At 41.9% G+C, this 20,714-nt stretch overlaps 1 protein-coding gene across 2 annotated transcripts in view; it reads right to left on the reverse strand.

Moving 5' to 3' along the window:
- The window catches only part of SDC2 (syndecan 2), a 98,497-nt gene that overhangs the window by 11,150 nt on the left and 66,633 nt on the right, over positions 1–20,714 (reverse strand). For both annotated transcript variants that reach the window (XM_073330513.2, XM_073330514.2), the window contains exon 2: positions 5,556–5,667. In XM_073330513.2, coding sequence (XP_073186614.1) covers positions 5,556–5,667 — 112 coding nt within the window. The remainder of the gene's footprint in view (positions 1–5,555; positions 5,668–20,714) is intronic.

The raw sequence follows: 20,714 nt of genomic DNA on the forward strand, positions 1-20,714 counted from the left end.
CCTGCGGAGAGAGTCAGCACTGATGTTCTGAATGCCTGGAAAATGTCTTGCCAAAATGAGGATATGATTAACTATGCACCAATTCCATAGCTGTATGGCTTCAGCACTAAGAGAAGGGCATATTGCTGCCTCTTGTCAATTTATGTAAAACATGGAAGCTATGTCATCTGTCATAATTTTGATAGAGTTGCCCCTTGATTAAAGCAAGAAAGTGAAGGCATTCCTGTCTGCCCTGAGCTTCATAAGGCTGATGTGCAGACCTGGGCCAACAGTCTGCTCTGAACAGTGAGAGTCCCTATATGTGTCCCCCCACCTTCAGCCCAATGAAGATACATCTGTTATGGTAATGGTTGGGAGTGGCTGAATAAAGGGGATGCCTGCACAGATGTTGCAAGAATCCTTCCACCAGTTGAGGGAATCTTTCATATGAAACTTGTCTGTCTAGACCGTTCTGTCTAGACTTGTTTGGTAGATAGACTGTTTTTGGTCACCTATGGAAACAATTAAGGCATAACCTTGCATGACTTGTTACAAAGCTGCAAGCTGTCACGTACTCCAAATGTTGGAGACATTTTCTCATGAAGGTCTGTGGGCTCATTTGAATCCTCAGATCAGAATCTGATAGTGTCATGAACCTGTCCATGGGAAGGTAGGCCCTGGCTGTTATAGCATCTAGGGATGCCTCTATGGATTCTATTCTCTGCACAGGAAGCAACATAGACTTCTCAATTTTGGAGGTTGAGACCTAGCCTGAGGAACAGGGTCACGGCTGTCAGTATAGTTGAAAGAACCTGGTCATAAGACTGTTCCTTCATCAGCCAACTGTTGAGGTATGTAAAGACTATCGCCACTGCACGAAGAGGTGGTGACCACTGCCCAAACTTTAGAAAATACTCTCAGAGCAGAGGTAAGCCCAAATGGGAGAACCCAGTATTGGAACTGATCCTGACCTATCACAAAATGAAGGAAACATATCAGAGCTGGGTGAATTACAATATGGAAATACACATCCTGCAGATCAAGGGCTGAAAACCAAGCCCCTAGCTCCAATTAAGGGACTACAGCTGCAAGAGTGAGCATCCTAAACTTTTGTGCTCTCAAAGTTGTTTAGCTCTAAAACAGGGTTTGATTTTCTGTGTCAACAAGTGATTGTAAGAGGGGTCCCTGAAGAAAGACAGGGAAATGGGTGGGGTGGACGAAGGGAGGCAAAAAGAATGGAGTAGCCTGATTTTATAATCTCCAAGACTCAGTAATAATTTGCTCAAGAAGGAAGGTGGAGAACTGTTGCACCTGGAAGCCCAAAAAGTAAAGACAATTCAGACCCTCGACCAGCCTGTCAAAACTGGTGTTTTGACAATGATGAAGGCTGTGTGATTAGGCCAGATATAGGGGTTGATCTCTTTCTCTGGAATCTAGTTTTTTCCTTAGGGGCGCTGTACATCTTTGAAACACAGGGAGCTGGATTGGGGGGGCGGGGATTTCTGGGCTGTTTGGGATCTACTATATCTCAGTTTGTTTACAGCTCTGTAGATCCCAAGAGGTTTCAAGGTGGCCCTGGAGTCCTTCAAAGTATGTAGAGACTTGGCCACAATGAGTTTCAAGCTATCAAAGGGAAGGTACTCAACTGTACTTTTGGATCTCCCTGGGGAACACAGAGAGCTGGACCAAAGATGCCTGCCGCATGACAACTGGCAGTACCAGCAGCATCCATAGAAGCCTGTAAGAACATTCTAGTGAGCAGCTAGCCTTCTGCTATAATGGTCTGAAAATGCTCATGATGCTCAGTTAGAAGGTGTTCAATAAATGACTGAAACTTAAGAGCCGTTCGTGTGATTATACTATCCCATTAGAGCCTAGTAATTAGCAATCCTAAACTGCAGGGTCACTAAGGAGTAGCTCTTGTGTCCAAAAAGGTCAAGGCATTTTTGGGCTTTGTCATACAGCATTGACTAAGTGTGATGCTGCCTTCCATGTTCATTGACAACTTCTATGACCAATAAGTTAGGAGAAGGGTGGGAAAATAATTCAGAATCCTTGAATGGGATACAGTATTTTTATCAGCCCGCTGATAAGTGCGTGGTACCATTGCTGGAATTTGCCAGATAGTCTTGGCAGTATCCAAAAGTGCCTCATTAAATGGGCAGGGTAACTTGAGCAGACAATGCTGCCTGTAAAATATCCAGCAGCTTGTGTTATGACTCCTTGACCTCTTCAAAGGGTACCTGTAAAGAATCTGCCACCTATTTTACCAAGTCTTGAACTGCTTAAAGTCATTAGCCAGAGAGAGTGGGAGAGTCAGGACAGTGTCATCAGGGGCAGATGAGATATCGGTCTGCAGCCTGAGCTCCGGCTCCTCAAATGTTTCCTCCTACTGTTCAGGTAACTGAGGAGAAAGAGATGGGAAGGGGACTGTCAGTCTCTGCAGTTCCAGCAAGCGAGGCTAGAATCTCTAGAGAATTGTTAACAATATGGTCACTGAGGGGAACCACATGGAATAAGGGGTGGCATCTATGGCTGCTCATACACCCAGGAAGGCCTTCATAATGTCTCCCCCAAGCATCTTCTCTTTCTTTGTAGCTGTCAGAAAGAGGTGAACAGGAGAACCTGGTCAGATATTTGAGAGATGTGCTCCTCATCATCATCCACAGGAAGAGCTTCACCAGAAAGTGGTGGTGAATCAGGCAGTAGCAGAGAAAGGTGCAATTGTGGTAACTGTGCAGATCTCAGTACCAAAAAGGGCTTAGTACCCCTCAATAGGGGAGACTCCAGTTCCTCTGACACAGATAGGTCCCTGAAGTTCCTACATTCCGGCGGTACCAGATGAACTAATGGTATCAAGGTGAAGGTCTATTTAGGCAGGCCTCTGGAAGAGGAAGCAGATGGTATAATTTGAGGCAAAAATAGGCTGAGGTGGCCACTTAGCTCTCTGAGGTACCAAGGGCCCCACTATGTTGGGTACTGGAGGCTGGAGTGTGACGGTCAGTACTGGTTTGCTGAGAGCAGACTGTCTCTCCCTAATGCCTTGATCATGTCCTGACATTATCAAAGATGTTTTAGCTACTGGAGTGTGGCTGGAACCATGGCTTTTAGAGGAGCCCAGAGACTTGGCTGTGCCATCACTCCCAGGGGAGCCTGGAGACTCAATAGTACTGGGCTGAGAACCCAAAGGCTCAGAGATAGTCAACTTATGAGGAGACTTCAGTCTTTTTGGTGAGTGTTCTTTATGAGGCGATCCAGAGTTCCTTTTCTTAGAGCCCCTTTCAGAGATCTCTAAAGTTTTTACTTTAGAAGGTCTAAGGGAATGTTAAGCTGAGGATGTAGGAAGCTGAGGAAGAAACATTTGAATCCTGGTGATCTTGGCATACTTCCCCACGAAGGGGGTGGGGACAGAGAATTGAAAGGACAGACAAAAAATCCTCAAAAACAATGCTCTATAAAAACTAACACTAACTATAAAACACCAAACTAATCTAATCTCTAATGCTAACATAGTAGCCCAGGCACGCTTGACCGACAAACGCAGTTATACTGAATATTCCACCTCAGGCCAAGGTGGCTGAAAAGGAACAGAGGGCAATTTACCCGCACAGCCCTCTGTAACCTTAGTGCAGTGCAGGAGGATGTGTAGAGTGCATGCATGGGACGAACAGGCACTGCCACTGAAAATCTCCGATTAAAGGTGCCCGGCATGCACGCGCAGCCAAAGTGGAGTATCCATAGGGCCACCACTCAAAGAACTTTTCAGCACCATGGAGAGCAACAACAACTTCGACTCTGTTGTAATCTGCAGATCCCCTGGTACTGTGTATGATCTCAGAACAGAGACAGCGTGCTAAAATAAGTGGTGCAGAGGTTCATAATGCCCAAGTAATCAACACCAAATGTGATGGTGCTATAGCACATGGTGACAAATAAAATGTCAGTAACGGAGGTAATTATATTCAGTGTCCAAGACAATATTGGAAGTCCAGTATTGTGCTCCTTCAGGCCTCCAGTGGCACCCATTTCAGTCCCTAAAGTCCACTCTTCTTGGGTTGATCAGTTGAAGGGAATCTGTCCTTGTGGTTTTCAGAGGAACATGCTGCCCTACTAGAATCCATAGTAGGACAGGTTTAGAAGTAGCAATTCAGGAGCTAGCTGATCTGGAGCTCACTAGGTATTTTCTGGACTTGGCCCCACTGGTCCAGGAAAGGGTCTTGCCCATCCAGCGCCGATGTGGGTTGCATAGACCTGTCTAGTAAGGACAAGGGGTGGGGGGAAGGTGTATATGCATGCCCAGAGGAATCAGAATGTCTATGCCCTGGTCTTTCAGCACTGATCTGCTAGGCTGCAATCTGTGAAGCTGAGCATGGGAACCATGCACTGAAGTTCTGCCCTGTTGCACTCTGAGGGTGAAGAGAGGAAACAGCACCCTCCTAAGTACTAGCCTCTGCTGAATCAGGGAGCAAGCCACATGCCAGGCAATGCACACAGCCATTTGACTGGTCTTCACTAAGTCACACACATTATTACTTACGGGTATAATAGTGTGTGTGCGCGCACAGCTAAGTGGCTGGTTTTTGATTTACTGAGGATTTCAGTAAAACGTGGACTCTAATAAACTTTCCCCATATAATGAACCAGCACAGGGCAGCTTTCATTGGGTCATATTTTCTAGTATTAGTACTTACTTTCTTCTCTGTAATTTTTGGACTACTTATCTTTAATCACATGCACTTATTAAAATATTTATATTTTATATTATATTTATATTATATTAAAATGGTTTGCAGTACTGTTGAAGCCATGTTGGTCCCAGGATATTAGAGAGCCATGGTGGGTGAGATAGTATCTTTTATTGGACCATCTTCTGTTGGTGAAAGAGACACACTTTGAGCTTACACAGAGCACTTCTGGCCACACAGTCTCTCTGTAATGCAAATGTAGTTCATACAATATAACCTTCCTTGCCTACATTTGATTACATCTGTCCAAAAGGCCTCAAAACAGACCTGTCAGTCTGTACCTGCAACTTTATAAGGAGAAATTACATCAGAAAAAGCTATCAGATTTGTATGGCAATATCTAGACTTCTATTAAAAAGATGTAAATAGATTTATTAACAACATTTATCTAAATGTGTGTGTGTGTACAAGAAAAATAAGACTGGATTAAACTAGTATCCTGCTAGAAACATTTAATATCAAAGATTAGGATACCCAATTAGGATTCAAATCTGCCCATGGGGGAGAGAACACCTGCCCAAATCTCTACTTTCTAAACTCTAGAAAGCTCAGCACACTATAGACAAGATACAGGGAAATTCAGTAAAATGATATAGCTATTGGACAAACTGAGTAGTAAAAGCATAAGAACACAAAGTTAAAATATAAGGGATAAATCTGGAGAGATGCTCAGCACAATGCATGTATAGAGCCAAGTGCCCTGGACTCCCAACTAAAGCAATAATTTCAAGGTGATGAATAGCTTTCAGGTTTAGACAGACATTCTTGTACTTTCCGAAGAAGAAAAAAACGTTACAATGAGATGAAAAAATGTAAAGAGACATGTCTTACCTGAGCCGGACCCAGAAGAATAATCGTCGTCGTCAATTGGATAGACACCTGATGCTTCTTCAACAGAGCTGTTGTCGAGATATAGGTCTTTATCAGAGGTCAACTCTGCTCTCTGGAAAATAGGTAAGAACGAACCATTAAAAAGGTAGTTACTTATATAATGCAATGTTTTCCTCGCTTTTATTCTTATTTCCAAAGCTGATGGTACGCTGTATATATTCCCAGAATTGTAGAAGTGTAGGACTGGAAGGGACCTCAATAGATCATCTAGTCCAGTCTCCTGTACTCAAGGCAGGACTATGTAATAACTAGACCATTCCTGATAGGTGTCTGTCTAACCTGTTCTTAAAAACTTCCAGTAATAGAGATTCCACAACCTCCCTAGGTTAGAAAGGTTTCCAGTTAGAAAGACAGGTTAAAGTCAGCAAGATGAATTGCACCTAGAAATATTGAGTAAGACAGGGTTGTTCATGGAGCATTATGATATTTGTGGTTAGACAAGAACTGTGCCTACAGAATTATGCTCAGACAAGAGGCTCTGATTCCTTAAGTACCATGTCTGTCTTAAATACTGGCTCCATCAGAATACCCATTGTCTCAGTTTTCTTGAGGTCTTCCATCAACTTTCATTATCTTTTCCAATCCTAGATGTAATGTCTCCTCACCAAAACTGATCAGGTGGTAAAATGGCTTTGATGATGAAACAAAGTACCAGTAACTTTTTTTAGGTTGACTATAAACCCCAGATAGTGAAACATTTCCACCACTTTGTACACAGCTGTTTGTGCTAGCAAAAGAGCTTTTCTGATCATTTAGAAAAGTTGCTTACTGCTAATACTACTAGCACTTCTGTGAAGACGCCAAGACAGAAAGGAAGCAAAATGTTGATTGCCAATTACAAACTGAAATTACACCTCACTGTGAATCAGTGGAAAGCATTATGCACAAAGGCGTAATGCAAACCTAAGTCATGTAGTTTAATTCCAGAGTCTGTTGCTCCAGTCTGCGCCCTAAAGTTTTCTTTTGGCATTTATTTTAGGCCTAACGATAATTATCTAGCCATTTGAGTCCAAAAGTACTTGATTGATCCCTCTTGAACTACTGAGGAACAGAAAGCAAAAAGCAGGCACACTGCTGTGCTTTTCTATTCTGCTGGAAGCCAAAAATCTTTTAATATTCTAGTACAAATTTTTCCAGGCCTGTTTTTGGAAAACTGTGCAGCATACATTTTGGAGTTTTATTTATTTAAATTAAGGAGACTTTTGGCAACTGATTCCCCTTCCACTCTACCAAGCACCCTTTTGGCACGGTTACCTACTTTGTTACAAACTGTTCTTCAGTTTGAGCTAAAATATCAGAATCCGCCTCCTAGAGGAAAGTGCAAAGGCCAGCCTGACATGGCACAAAGATCCTTTTAGAGTAGGAGGAATCAAAACCTTGGCCTCTGTGCCTGCTCTTTCCTGGATGAAAATGCACCTAAAATTTGAGAATGTGAGCCAATCTAGCTCTTCTCAGGATTCTTTTTACTAGGTGGGCTTATTTAGGTAAATTCTACATGAGGAAACATATCCTCTGATGAATGTTCAGAGGCTCTAGAGCTACCTGACAATTCTTCTGGAGGATCTAGGCTAGAAGAGTGCTATCTTACTTTTATTCCAGGAAGAAGGAGAGGAGTCGTACTGGACTCAAACAAGAACCATGGATTGCAACTTTTATCTGTGGAATTTGCAAATTAATTTGTGCTTAAATACAGCTTGTAGAAGACCTATTCTCAGCAGCCACTTTAATTAAATGGCATTTACTTAAAGCTGCACCAGCCAAGTGTATAAGCTGGAGGAAACAGTATGTCCTACAACCACAACTTCCTTTGCTCCAAGATGTCTCTGGGAAAGTCACCAGACTGCCATTATCCTAGATGGTAGGGGGGAGGGAGGGAATAAGAATCAGTTGAAGCTGCCTTTCATATAAAGGAACGAGTCTCTGTCACAAGACAGACACACATACTGCTACTGATATGATTGCCGAAGAGGAACAGATCAGTTTTCATATGTCTTTCTTTTTGATTTTTCAGCCATACCACTCTATTAAATACAAAAACCATGCAGCACAATGTAACGATTGACAACATTCGACAGTGTGAGTAGCAGAATGGAGAACGAGTAGCAAGAAGGAGAATGAGAAACAATGGAAGGTTCAGCTCATCCAAACTCCAAAGCATCTTGAAAAACATCAGCCTGTCCTGCCTGTTCTGGCTCCTGTTAGGGACAGCTTGAGTGATAATCCAGCTGTCCATAGACAGAAGCCACCATGCATAAAAGACCATTCTTCGATCTTAGAGAAAAGTGGCAGTATATTTCAAGAGAAAGTGCTGCCAATGACTATGACTAAGACTAAGCAGCAACAAATCCTGCAGCAGAAAATATACACAATATTATTTAAAAAAAAAAAATCAGAAAGTACAAAAATCCAGCAGCATCAAATTGAGAATACTTAAAGATTTACCTGTAACTTTATTACATGGCAAATGTTGCCATACAAATTGGTTTCTTTTCAAAACAATCAGGTGAGAAAAACAAACAACACTAGAGAGGATGGGAACTGGTTTGTATAAAATAAGAAACAACCCAAACTTGTGCCCAGAACTTTTAACGTTAGAAAAAGCGTGGGTAACTTATTTTTCATTTTTTATTCCCCACTTCATTTCCTGGTTCTGGCTGAAATCAGAAGCAAAAATAGTTCAATTCTGCAAGAAAAGCTGTTCTGCTAATGCTTCTAGTCTCACTGGAAGCAGGAAATATTGAAAGTCAATCACAAAAGCTTATTCTGATGAGATTTCCTGCCCAATTTTGCAGACCCCATCCAATGTTATATAAAACACTCAAACATTTGAGTGCTTTGCCAACCAAATCTTCTAATTACCATATGGCTTCCCCCACCTCCTGGAATAATATTTTGGCTGCCAATATTTTGAGGACTAGTACAGCTAGAAGCTAACGCTTTATACCATCTGAATGCAGAGAAGATGGAAAAAAGCAAGATAGTATTAAGCAGCAATTTTAACTTCATTATATTTTATTCTGCTAGTGCTAGAAATGCCAATCTAAAGCACCTTATAAATACTCAGCATTGTGGCAGGGTATACAAACCCCACCCCAGGCCAGACAGGGTTAAAGGACAGAACTGGGGCCAGGTAGCCCCACCCCTTCAGCCCTGCAGAGCACGCGCCAACTGGGTTGAAAAAGGAGCAGTCATGCTCAGAAGTGGGGCGGCTGGGGAGGAGGACAGACCTGCCCTGAAGGCTCCTGACAAGAGCACTGGAGAAGCCTCCCTGAAGGAGTAAGGCAATTTGCTGAGCGTGGCTGTGGCTGACAGTTCGGTTACCTTTTGTTTTTCTTCTTCACGTTATCTGGGACTGAAAGTGAGGAGAGAAAAGCAGCGATGGGAAGTGACCCTGGGAGTGTAACTCAGAGGGCACTTTCAGCGGCCAGAGAGGTGGAGTGGGTGGAACTGGGCTCCCCTACCACTGCCCCCATGACAGGAGGGGCTCACACAGCCTATCCACCACACTTCTGAATAGAAGACCAGGACCCACCAGAAGGGGGTACTAAGTACACTAATCACTGGGCCACCTAATTCACCAAGGACTCTATTATAAGCACCTTGATATTCAAGTGTTTGTGGATGAGCACCAATACCTTCATGACAAGTAAGCTTTTGAAAGTACTGGTTCTGGACCAGCTCACTCAAAGAAAAAAATGGTTTCCCGTAATAATACTACACGCTGTATGAAGAGCTTTAGGTTTCAGGGAGTCCGGACTAGTTTACATCAAATTCTGTGATGTGTGGGCCTGCAACTTGTTTTGGATGAGGAAAGAGATTCTTGATCCAGCTATTGTTTCCCATTCAAACAATTCTTCTCTAATATAAAACTTTGGCAGGCCATTACCCTAGTGTTAACTTGGGGCCCTAGGATCTCAGGTCAAGGGAACACAGTGCATCAGATTTTCTAAAAGTGGACTGGCTATGTGTAGGAAGAGGAAATGCAGAGCGGGATAGGGTCACTCACTTGACCACCATAACATAAATGGTTTCCTCTGATCACATAGCTACCTATATAGTTATATGCATCATGCTCAGAATTCAAACACAGAAAACATTATTTTTAAATTTCAATACCTAGCAAAAAAAGTATAGCAACTAACATCAAGGTTAGACTTAGCAAAAATAGAACTTATCCTTAAAGCTAAAATAATTTTTCCAGGGGCTGATATGCCTTAGATACTTCATGTGACCAAAATGAATGTCAAGTGCAGAAGCAGCAATCACCTCACAGTTTTGTTTCATGTAGCGAAGGCCTCTTATTGCGGAGTTGTACTATCCAAATCTCACTAGTCCTTTAAAAGTTTGGCCTTTGTAGTAACTATTTCCTTGGCTAATATTTGAAACAATTGTTGACCCCTGACCTGATCAAGGAGGGTTTGCAATTTTGGTTAAAATATAATCTATCTGCTAAGCATGCTTACAGAAATAATGGAAATTATTGACGCTATAGAAGCAAGTAGAAGAACCAAAATGTATGTATGAAAAATAGGCCTGGCTACAGGTCTTTAGCATTAAGTGTTAAGGGCCTAGACTGAGGCCTGGTAGAAACTGGCAGTTGCTATAAGATAGCATGGACATGTTGCTTGACCAAAGGTTACAGAATGATGAACTTGACTTAAGGAAATAAAATTTAGCAATATGTATGTTGTGTTTGTTTCAAAATGCATCTGGTGCTTAACAGGCAAACCACAAACAAACAGATGGTAGCATTTTAGGGGCTTTTGCAAGAAGAACTCACTGCCTGCTTTGGTGTACTATTGGAAAAGGGACTGACAAAGGTTTGGGTTAACGGTCAGAAATGTCAACCATAACACTTCCCGGAATACCAGATCTGAATCCGGGGCTGTGACTTGACTTGATCAGTTATGATCCCAGATGTATGTGGGTGGAATGGGAAGAGGTGTATAAAAAGATTGTCAAGACCAGCTGTGACACTGAGATGGTGACACAGAACAACCGGGTAGGAAGCCTGGCCCAGCACCTTCCTCTTGGGGGTGATCTCTTCTTAATTTTACTTCCATCTTTGTTTCTAGTGGTCTCCATAAAGTGGCAAGTACACGCAGTAAGAATGAACAATCCAGAAAACCATTTTATTGTACTTATCTTATTCTTATGCTTATCTACACTTATTATTTCACTTATATTTGTCTGTTTTAAGTAAAGTTCAAAGCTTGTGTGCATACACTGCACCAACTTCATCTTCTTAATTAAATAAATAACTTGTTTGTGAAGTGGACATTTTCTGCAATAGTTTTTAGGAATCCCATGTGCACCTCAGTTTCCCTCTATACTTTGCATTGCTACCCAGTGGAGTGGGGGGGGGAGAGAAGGACTAAGTTTGCTCTCAGGGCAGACTAAGAGACATGTGTGTGCGCGCTTGTGTGTCCGTCCATTCATCTGTCCTCACTGTCTGGGTGGAATGAATAGAGTTGTTAAAGAATTAGTTGAAACCGACCCAGATCAACACAGAGACCTGAGACACAATGCAAGCTCAAATGACTAATGAATGAACTTAACAGTGGGAAGCACCAGCCGGGGGGGTTGTGAACACAGCATGGGCCGGCCTGGGCAATAAAGGACTGAGCTATGACCAGGAGAGGATAGAGTTGCTTGGGCTCTGGCAGAAGTTTGCAGCTCTCATCTGGGACTGACTAAAGAAGTCACAGAGAGACAGAGCTTGACATGGAATCCACTACAGCAGAGGTTCTCAAAACTGTGGTCTGTGGACCATCAGTGGTCCGCAAGCTCCATTCAGGTGGTCTGGGTTCCCTCTAAGGTGCACACCTGGGCAGCTGCACACGAGAGAATGAAGGGCCACTCACCTAATTAGTAGAGCTGCACAGACATGGCTCCACTAATTAGGTGCCTGGACCCTGGAGAAGACGCACATGCAAGGTGACTTGACTTGATCAGTTATGATCCCAGATGTATGTGGGTGGAATGGGAAGAGGTATATAAAAAGGTTGTCAAGACTTGGGGGGGAATAGAAGGTAGGTGGGAAGGGGCTGTGGGGTGAGAAGGGCGGGGGAGGGGGAGAGAATTTGGGACGTGCAGGGCTGCAGCGGCCAGAGAAAGAGATGACTTTCCCCAGCTCCAGGGCTGCGGCTGAGGGGGAGAGATGGCCCTCCTTCCCAGCCTCAGCTCTGTGGCTGCTGTGGCGGGGGAGACCGCCCAGTCTTTCCCAGCCCCAGCTCGGGGCTGCTGCAGCAGGGGCAAGAGAGCACAAAAAACGTTAATTATTATTAAGGGTTTTCTTAATATAGCACTTTTATCCAAAGCGTTTTACAATAGTTAGCTAACGGTACAGACAACATTTGGAAAGATCATTAAGTGGTCCGCCGAGACCCTCAGCAATTTTCAAGTGGTCCGCGGAAAAAAAAGTTTGAGAACCACTGCCCTACAACTTGGCTGGTGGTTTGCTCTGGCTTAACCAGAATGGGCTATGCTTTAACCTTTCTTTCTCAATGCTAACCTAAGGACTTCCAATGCTGTGTGTTCCAGCTGACTAATAAATCCTACTGTCTTGAAAGCACTGGTTGGGTGTCACTCCAAACACTTGCTTGGATGCATTAGTCCCTGAAGAGCCTACAAGTCTCTGCCAGGAGTCTGTCTCAAGGGGGCTTGCTGAGTAGAGCTCACAGAGTAAAGCCAGCTGAATCCAGAGACTCCAGTCTAGGAAGCAGTAAGGCTGCAGGTCCTACCCTGAAGGAGAAGTGGGACCCCTTGGAGGCCTGCCACACTGAAAGAGCTGTTCCAAGGGACTGTTTAAAAGCTGAGGCATAGCCCAGATCCTGTGGATCCATGACACTTATTTGTGACAGGTGCACTTTGCACCCTACATTGATCCCAGGCTACACAATAGACATGTCACTTATATGCAACAACAACATTTCCAGAACTATTAAATGGCAACGACACTTGGCAAGGATGTTCCTTTTACCAGGTCTTTAATCTAGCCCTGAAGCCACAGAAAATGCTCATTAAATCCCGATTGTGATCCCATCCATCAGTTGTTACCCCCACTTACGTTTATATTCCAAGGATATATGCTACAAAACCCTGTGGCCTAAATAATTAAACACATTACAAGCCAATGATCATTGGAGCTCAGTCTGGTTATTGAATAAACTGGAACACATCTAAAACTAGTCAATGTACCATAGATTAACATAATTCATGTACTAGATCAGTGGTGAGCAACCTGCAGCCATGAGACATTTGTTTACATTGACAGTCCGAAGGAGCGGCCGCCCACAGCTCCCAGTGATTCGCTGTTCCCGGCCAATGGGAACTGCGGACCGTGGATGTAAACAAACTGTCTCGCGGCCCACGAGTGGATTACCTTGATGGGCCGCATGCGGCCAGCAGGCTACAGATTGCCCACCACTGTACTAGATACTTCTGTTCCAAATACATGTTGAGTTTGTAAATCTGAAAGTTGTTAGTTCGTTATAAATCATTAAAAATTATTTTATTGGAATAAATAAATAGAAACATAAAAATAAACTATTTTATTTTATTGGAATCAGATTGTGGCAGGTAAGTATTTGATAAAAATGCTCTCCCTGTCCCCGATACAAAGAAGAGAAAGTAAAAACAGGGTTTTCTAGTTCATTGTTTCTCTTGTAGAACACTTATTTATCAAAATTAGGGCTGTAAAGTTTGAAAAAAAGCTCTTCAGAGCAATAGAAAGAAGATGAAAAGAGGATAAAGAGACATTAGAAATGACAAACATTTCCTACTTATCCTAATAGACATTCACTTCTACAATACTGGTGTTGCAGACAGTTTTCCCCATGTATTGGAGGTAGGCAATAGCTCTATTTGACTGCTAGTGTCTTAGAACATTTAAAGCACGTTGGACTTTGAGTGCTATGGCAATGAGCAAGTATGACACATGGTGGGAAAAACTATTATTTACAGATGCACTCAAATTTCTGTTCTTTTTTGGTATAACTATGGGATATAGAATTTGAAGTTTGCAGCAACATTAATGAATGATATATTGTTGCTCCTCTTCGCAGACTGAAGTGTTTTATATGTAATCCCATATGACCACGGTCAAAACAGCTTGAAGAAGTGATGTTACGTCACAGTCTCCAAGTCACACACACTAGAAAGATGCAGGCATTATAGTCATAGTACAGTTAGAAATATGTCATTGTGTGTGAGAAAAAGAAAAATGACGACAGACTTTAGGCCATCGGGGTCTGTCCTCTACACGCTTGTATACAATAAGTTATTTTGTGAAACCAATTGAAACTTAGGTACTGTGCATTTCCTGGTATTTGGGAGAGACACAGGGAACATGCTCATCTGAAAAAGAAGGCCATTACAGATAAACTGTCCCTGCACTTTAAGGAGATCCCTTAATGCCTAACGTTCCACAATCCATATCCAATGAGTAGTTACAAAGCAGCTTTTGATTAGAAAAGTGTTTTGTTTACTAGCCATATTTAGGCAAATGATTATACCTTGCATTTGTATCAAATGCATGATTTTGAACCATTGAAGAGATGCTGTCCTTTAAAAGTAACTTCGTCCTATCCATACAGATGTCTTTATTTCCTTGAAATGTTGATGTCACTATAGCTGGCTCAGGCAAAGGGAGAGGAATACTACAGAAAATGAAAAGGAGTACTTGTGGCACCTTAGAGACTAACCAATTTATTTGAGCATGAGCTTTCGTGAGCTACAGCTCACTTCATCGGATGCAATGATCTTCTTCTAAGATCTTTGCTCCAGACACAGTGACATTTATTGAGCATTCACTCCCCTCCACATTGTGGAGCAGAGGCAACAAAGGCCCAGGACATCTGTCTGAAAAATGTCTCTTCTAAAGGGGATGAATAGCCCTCAAAAATCTAATTAGAATTCATTTCTTCATCTTCCAAACATTTTGTAGTACCACTTGAACATAAAGTATTGACAGATTTTAAGCTCCTTAAGACAGGGACATCTTGGAATGTATTGCACTGTGCTTAGCACAATGGGGTTTTGATTCTGACGGGGGGCGGGGGGGAAGCATCTTTGGGTTTTTATTGCAATATTTTACTAATAAGATAAACAAGGTATTTAAGTACGCCATACGGAGATTCCACTTTTTTCCCCTTGGTCAAGCTGTTCGCCCTCCCTACATAACTGGGCAAGCACTGGAATAGCTACAATAAGGCTGCTCTGGGGAACAAACAGTCTGCAGAATTGTGGTCATAGTAAGATATTCTTTTCATAGCAGTGAGCCAAAGATTTGACAGGTACAGGTCTTACAGTAATAGACATTTGCCCATATCATATAGAAGCTTGCACCTGCACTTACTGTACCCCTGCTGCAGTTATTATCCACCAGTTTTACCTAATAAATGCGTTATAAACGCCCTAATAAAACTTCTCAATGCCCAATTAATTTTCTGTGCCAGTACTACGCCATATCTCTGTGCAAAGAGTGAAACACTGACTGAGTGAAAGTGACACGAACTAGTACTAAATTTTTTAGGCTGCCTCTCAGTTCTTCTGATTAGACAAGAAGTTTTGACTTAACAGAGTGAAGAGCTTATTTTAAAAGTGCTTTAAAATGGAGGCCATTTGCAGCTCTTCCTTATGTAAGCAATGACACAATAATATCTCAGCATTTGTATGTCCATCAGCCCTAGACCTGTAACTCTTGTATTTGCCTGTGGCAATGAGCACGCAGCCTTGGTGCTGAAAGAAGTATTTTGGACTAAAGGCTTGTTTGGCTCTCTCGTCCAGAGTTACTATATTGTCTAGAAAATATGCCAGAAAGATTATTCACGCTAGTTGTTTCTAATATAGAACTTCCTGGTGCTGCATAAAAACTATAGCTTCGAGCCCTGAATCACTCACTGCAGATAAAGAAACAGTATGACTGTCTCTGGCTGCTGAAAAAAAAAATTTGGAGCCCAAAATAAACAGAATTACTGAAAGCCAGTTCCACTCCAGGTGGTAAAAGGAAAAGACTTAAAGATGTAGGAGTCAGATTGGAAATATAAAAACTGGACCACATCTCTAAATGCAGTCTGAATGATCACAAAACCGTGTGTAAACAGGTATCTCTGTTTTATTTTTATGAAATATATAGAAAAAAGAACAGAACCAGTTGCCAGATTGTTTTTAGGAACTAGAAGTATAGTTGATAAAGGCAGAATTAATACAGAACAAAAACATGACTGCACCGAAGTTTCTTCAATCTGATGGCTCAAATTAAAAACACAGCAACAAAAGGATCTTGGGCACTTAAGGTGAAATTTTTCAAAGGCAAAAAGGGCATTAGGGCACCTCACTGTCCTTTGTGCCTTTGAAAATCTCCCCATAATGTATAAGTACTATATAGTACCTTGTATAATGACAGGCCTTAAAGAGATAATATTTATCCATCCTTATATGACAATTGCTTTTCTCATATGAAAGTTCACAGATCCTGAAAGTAGGTTTTTGACCTGTTTGCAGTTTTGGGAGCAGAACTAGATCTGCATCGAAGACAGAAAGGGGCACCCCCTCCAACCACTAACGATCTGCCCAGTATGAGGTAACGTCCATTGTTAAAGCTACTGTGTTCCAACATAGCAAGGAACCAAAACAGCTAGAAGGGAAGCTGTGTGTCACTTAGATTTAAAGGGCATCTCTACACTTGCCATTTAAAGCTGAAAAATGGCTTTTTTTGTGTGCAAAAACCATGGGAGCGTCTACACTTGCTTGTAAGGTAGCTCCCTTCTCTTCATGTGCTAATATATATTTATGCCTATATCTGTAATTTTCACTTTATCCATCTGAAGAAGTGGGTTTTTTACTCATGAAAGCTTATGCCCAAATAAATCTGTTAGTCTTTAAGGTGCCACCGGACTCCTCCTTACATTTGCCAATGTCTTTTTGTGGTAAAACTCAGAAGTTTCACCGCAAAAAGAAAACCACCTCCACGAGAGGCGTACAGCTCTTACTGGTAATGCTTTTGCGGTGATGTGCAAGTGAAGACACGTTCTTCCTGTTTACACAGCTTTTAGCCTCCGAAGATATTCCACAGTGCCTAGGTGACCGCTCTGGCCAGCGGCTCTGCTGCTCTGATGCCAGGTAAACAGACATCCACCCTTCCACCGTAAAGCCCCCAGAACTTTGAAACTTCCCTTCCTGTTTTCTAGGCAAGTGCTCACTTATCATTTGACCCCTATTCCATGGAGCAAACAATCCCCTGTTTGGAGCAATGCTGAGCTACTGGAGCTGATCAGTGTTTGGGGAGAGGAGGCTGGACAGGGACCCAACATGCCCCGCGATCACACACCCACCCCTTCCCACAAGACCTATCATCAAAATAGAGAGCTGCACTGTGGGATAGCTGCCCTCAGTGCGCTGCTCTCATCAGCGATGGCAGCGCTGCAAATGTAAACACACTCTGACGCCTGTGGAAGCATGTGAGAACACAAACCAGTACTTTTCTTTTCCCTATCACCGGTGAAACTGACAGAGCAAAAACTCTGCAAGTGTAGACATAGCCTAAGTTGCTGAAGAGAATGCAAACAGGCTCTACTTCGGTTCAGGAATCTGATCTCTTGTTCTAAAGTCAATTTGACCAGGATGGACGAGATCCTAGGGCCTTCCTAGTAGAAGGAAGGAAGCAATCAGGTAAGAATGGACAAGTTTTTCTGTTCTCCTGCACAGATCCTAGCAATGGGATTTGTCATCACTAAGACTTCAAGAACAGACAGTGTCCTTCTCGAAGGCCATGTCTCCATGGGAATACTCAGGAAATTTAAGGCAAATCAGCTAAAGATGTGAAATCAATGCACCTAAAGATAAAGCATGTTAAACCCCCAAGGGATGCTCTCATTCAGGAATAAAGTGGACTTAATTATCTGTAACAGATTATACACAGGTTGATGGCTGTTCTCATGTTTGTTCTCTTCTGGCAGTTGCTGAAGCTAGGCAAATTTGATCAGCTATTGAATAACCTTTCTGGTCTCTATGCCCAATTTGGTGTTTGCCTATCTGACAATCATTGACTGGCTGGCCTGAGACCCTGTATATGGATCTGGCTGTGTGTTGCAGAAGATGCTCCATACATACATTCAATTATGTGGAATTTGCAAGAGAAGCAAACCTTTGCCTTCCCAGTTTTTTCGGTGCTTGTCTGCCATTATTACCCACTATAAAATGCTGTTGCACCTCAGGGAAAGAGGCTCATCTTCCAGCTGGGGAACCTCTAGGAAAAAGTCCCACTGCTTACCTACACAACTAGGCAAATAAAAACTGATTGGATTATAGTATTCAGAATATTTTTTTAAAATTTTATTATTATTATTGAAAACAACTATAAGTTTTTCAACTTTCTGTGGTGGGAAATCTTGAAAAGCTTGCAACAGCTAAAGAGGCAGAAATTAATTGGTTTGCTTGGGTGTGTGGGGGTGTGTGTGTGTGTCACTTTTTCCCTTATTAGCTAGGTATGTAGACCCACAGGTTAAGATCAATTAGCCTTCCTATGCAAAATAAAAATTACCTGTGTGTGCTAGAGGGAAACAGCAATGCAATATATTAACTGAAATAGATCACATTGTTGAGCTGTTGATGTAAGATACATGTTAATACATTTCTTCATACTTCTAGTGATTCTGCACTGACAGGATTTTTTTAAAATCACAACAACAGAGCCTAGAATTGAGTACTATAGCTTACTTGTCTCTTTTACCTTGTAAACTAAGGTTGCTTTTCAGCCAAGCATACAACACAACAATTATAGCATTCCATGTAAAAGCAGAACTTTAACATTAAGTTTCCCTGACAATCCTGGAATTAAAATGCTCCAAGCCCCTGCAGTACTTTCATTCAAAGCCATCATCAATCAGTGTTGAGAAAAGTTTATTCTTCAACTGTGCCTTTGACAAGGCTGGAGTATGAGCAGTCCTCTTTGAAGAAGCTAGAACAGGGAAGCTACTTTACAGAGATTAGAGAGAATCTACTTTACAGAGATTAACTGTAATTCAGTTTCCGAAGTGTTACTCCAGTTTGAAATTTTAAAGGACAAGTTGCACTCTGAATGGTTTCAGCAGCCAGCTACCAAGACAACAATATGCGTCAGATTGATTTGCCTCACGTAGCATAGCAATTTTCTGCACATTTTCCAAAAAGCACTGATGAGTTTCACCCCAAAATAGAATGAAACACACCATGCAAATTGTTGTCACATATCAAAAATGCTAATCAGATTTCAAAATGTAGATCAGCCCTTGTGCACACAGGAAAAATCGAAGGTGCAGATGTGACCCAGACACTAATTTAATACCTTTTAAAGTACTGAATGAAGATGCTAACATCTCTTTATAGTACCAAAGTGCCCATCTGAGACCAGGGAGAGGGGCAGGCAATTTTCTATATATAACTCAAATGCACATACCTGCCTTCAGTTAGTGGGTTTGAATGTAATGTGCATCAATTTTTCTACCCTCCTCTGGCTTTGCTGATCCTTTTTATATCGTTCAGAAGAACACTTATATTTCCTTACTGCTCTAGAGAACGTGGCTGAATGATTAAAGCTGCCAGGGTAACCTCTTTGGCATGCATGCCAATAACTCCCCACCTAATAGCCTTTCCTCTGCCTCACCGCCCTGCTCCACTGGCGATTACTACAATACCTTGGAGTGGTCAAATTACAGGGCAGCCCCCATGGAAACCTATTTGGAACTGCTGAAGCTCATACCAAAGAATGATGTTTTTAATACAGATTGTTCTTTTTAAAGCCTTACAAAAGCAGCTGTAATCAATCGTACTGGGGCACTGCAAAAATTTACCGTTTTCAAAGCCCTGTATTGATTCTTTTCCGGTTCATGGTTTTCAAGAAAATAACCCCATGCAAAGAACCACGAATCAATTTTCCAGACTATGCTAACATGAAACAATCCAAATTAAAAGATATTTTTGTAAAGAGAGAAATAACAGAAAAACCCACATATCAGCTACAAAAATCCCAGTTACATCCCTTCACGTAAGTGGGGGAAAAAAATAAAGCCAGAGTAGCTGAACAAATTCACTAATTAAATACTGATTAAATCTCAGTGGTCATTGTAAAAACTGTATATTGTCAAAGGATATGCCAGATTCGGCTTTGAAAGTTTGCATTTCTAATTCTTAATTTGTAGCACAATAGGAAAATTTGTTTACCTGAAAGTTTCCTTTCTTTGAGTAGTAAGATCCACAGATCCATTACAATGGGTACTTAAGTCTGTTTGCAGTTTGTGACAGAATCAGGACTGGCATGCACCAACAACAGGGGAAAGTCCATTCCCTGAAGTTCCCCTCATTCAAGAAAACTTTCACAGACAGACTAATTCCACTTTGTTTTCCTACATTAAAGTTAGCTAACACCATTTATAAAGAAAAAAACAATTTCTCCTACTGCAGAGCATGGGGTAATTTCCCCTAACTAAATAAAGTTGAATCTTTGGGTATCAACTGGATAGTTGTATTCTTGATGATCCATTTTTCTCCAGGGTAGACTGGACCCTGTGGACCTTATTACTCGAATAATCATCTAAATACAGAAAGAAAAAAATCCCTTGTCTTCTAAGAAAAGCTGCCACTGTGGATAGACATTCTGTAAAGACTTGGTGCGTAGCAGTGAGGGCAAAGGGGAGGACCATGTATCAGAAATGGTCCTACCCTATGGTTACACAAAGATACTTCCTGTGTGATGATCTTGTCAAAACATGAAAGTAAGTTTCCTTCAGACTGAGATGTGCAAGCCAATCTAGATAGGAAAGAGAGGGTTAATGGATCCTAGGCTTTACATTCTGAAGCAAAACTTCCAAATGTACAGCTTCCTCAGATGTAGGACTGGACAAAGACCTTCATCTTTCTTTGGAATTAGGAAACAGCAGAAGCAGAAACCCCAATTTCTGAGTTTTTCTGGAACCTCCTCTTCTACTGCTCTCTCCTCAAGTAGATAATTGATTTCCATTCTTAACACAGACACATGAGAGGGGACTCTGAAAAGGGCGGAATGGGGAGGTCAGTTTGGAGGGAGGGTTTCAAACTCAATCTTTTATAGTGCCAAAAACC

The sequence above is a fragment of the Lepidochelys kempii genome, chromosome 2 (genome assembly GCF_965140285.1).
Source record: "Lepidochelys kempii isolate rLepKem1 chromosome 2, rLepKem1.hap1, whole genome shotgun sequence".
Taxonomy (NCBI): Eukaryota; Metazoa; Chordata; order Testudines; family Cheloniidae; genus Lepidochelys; species Lepidochelys kempii.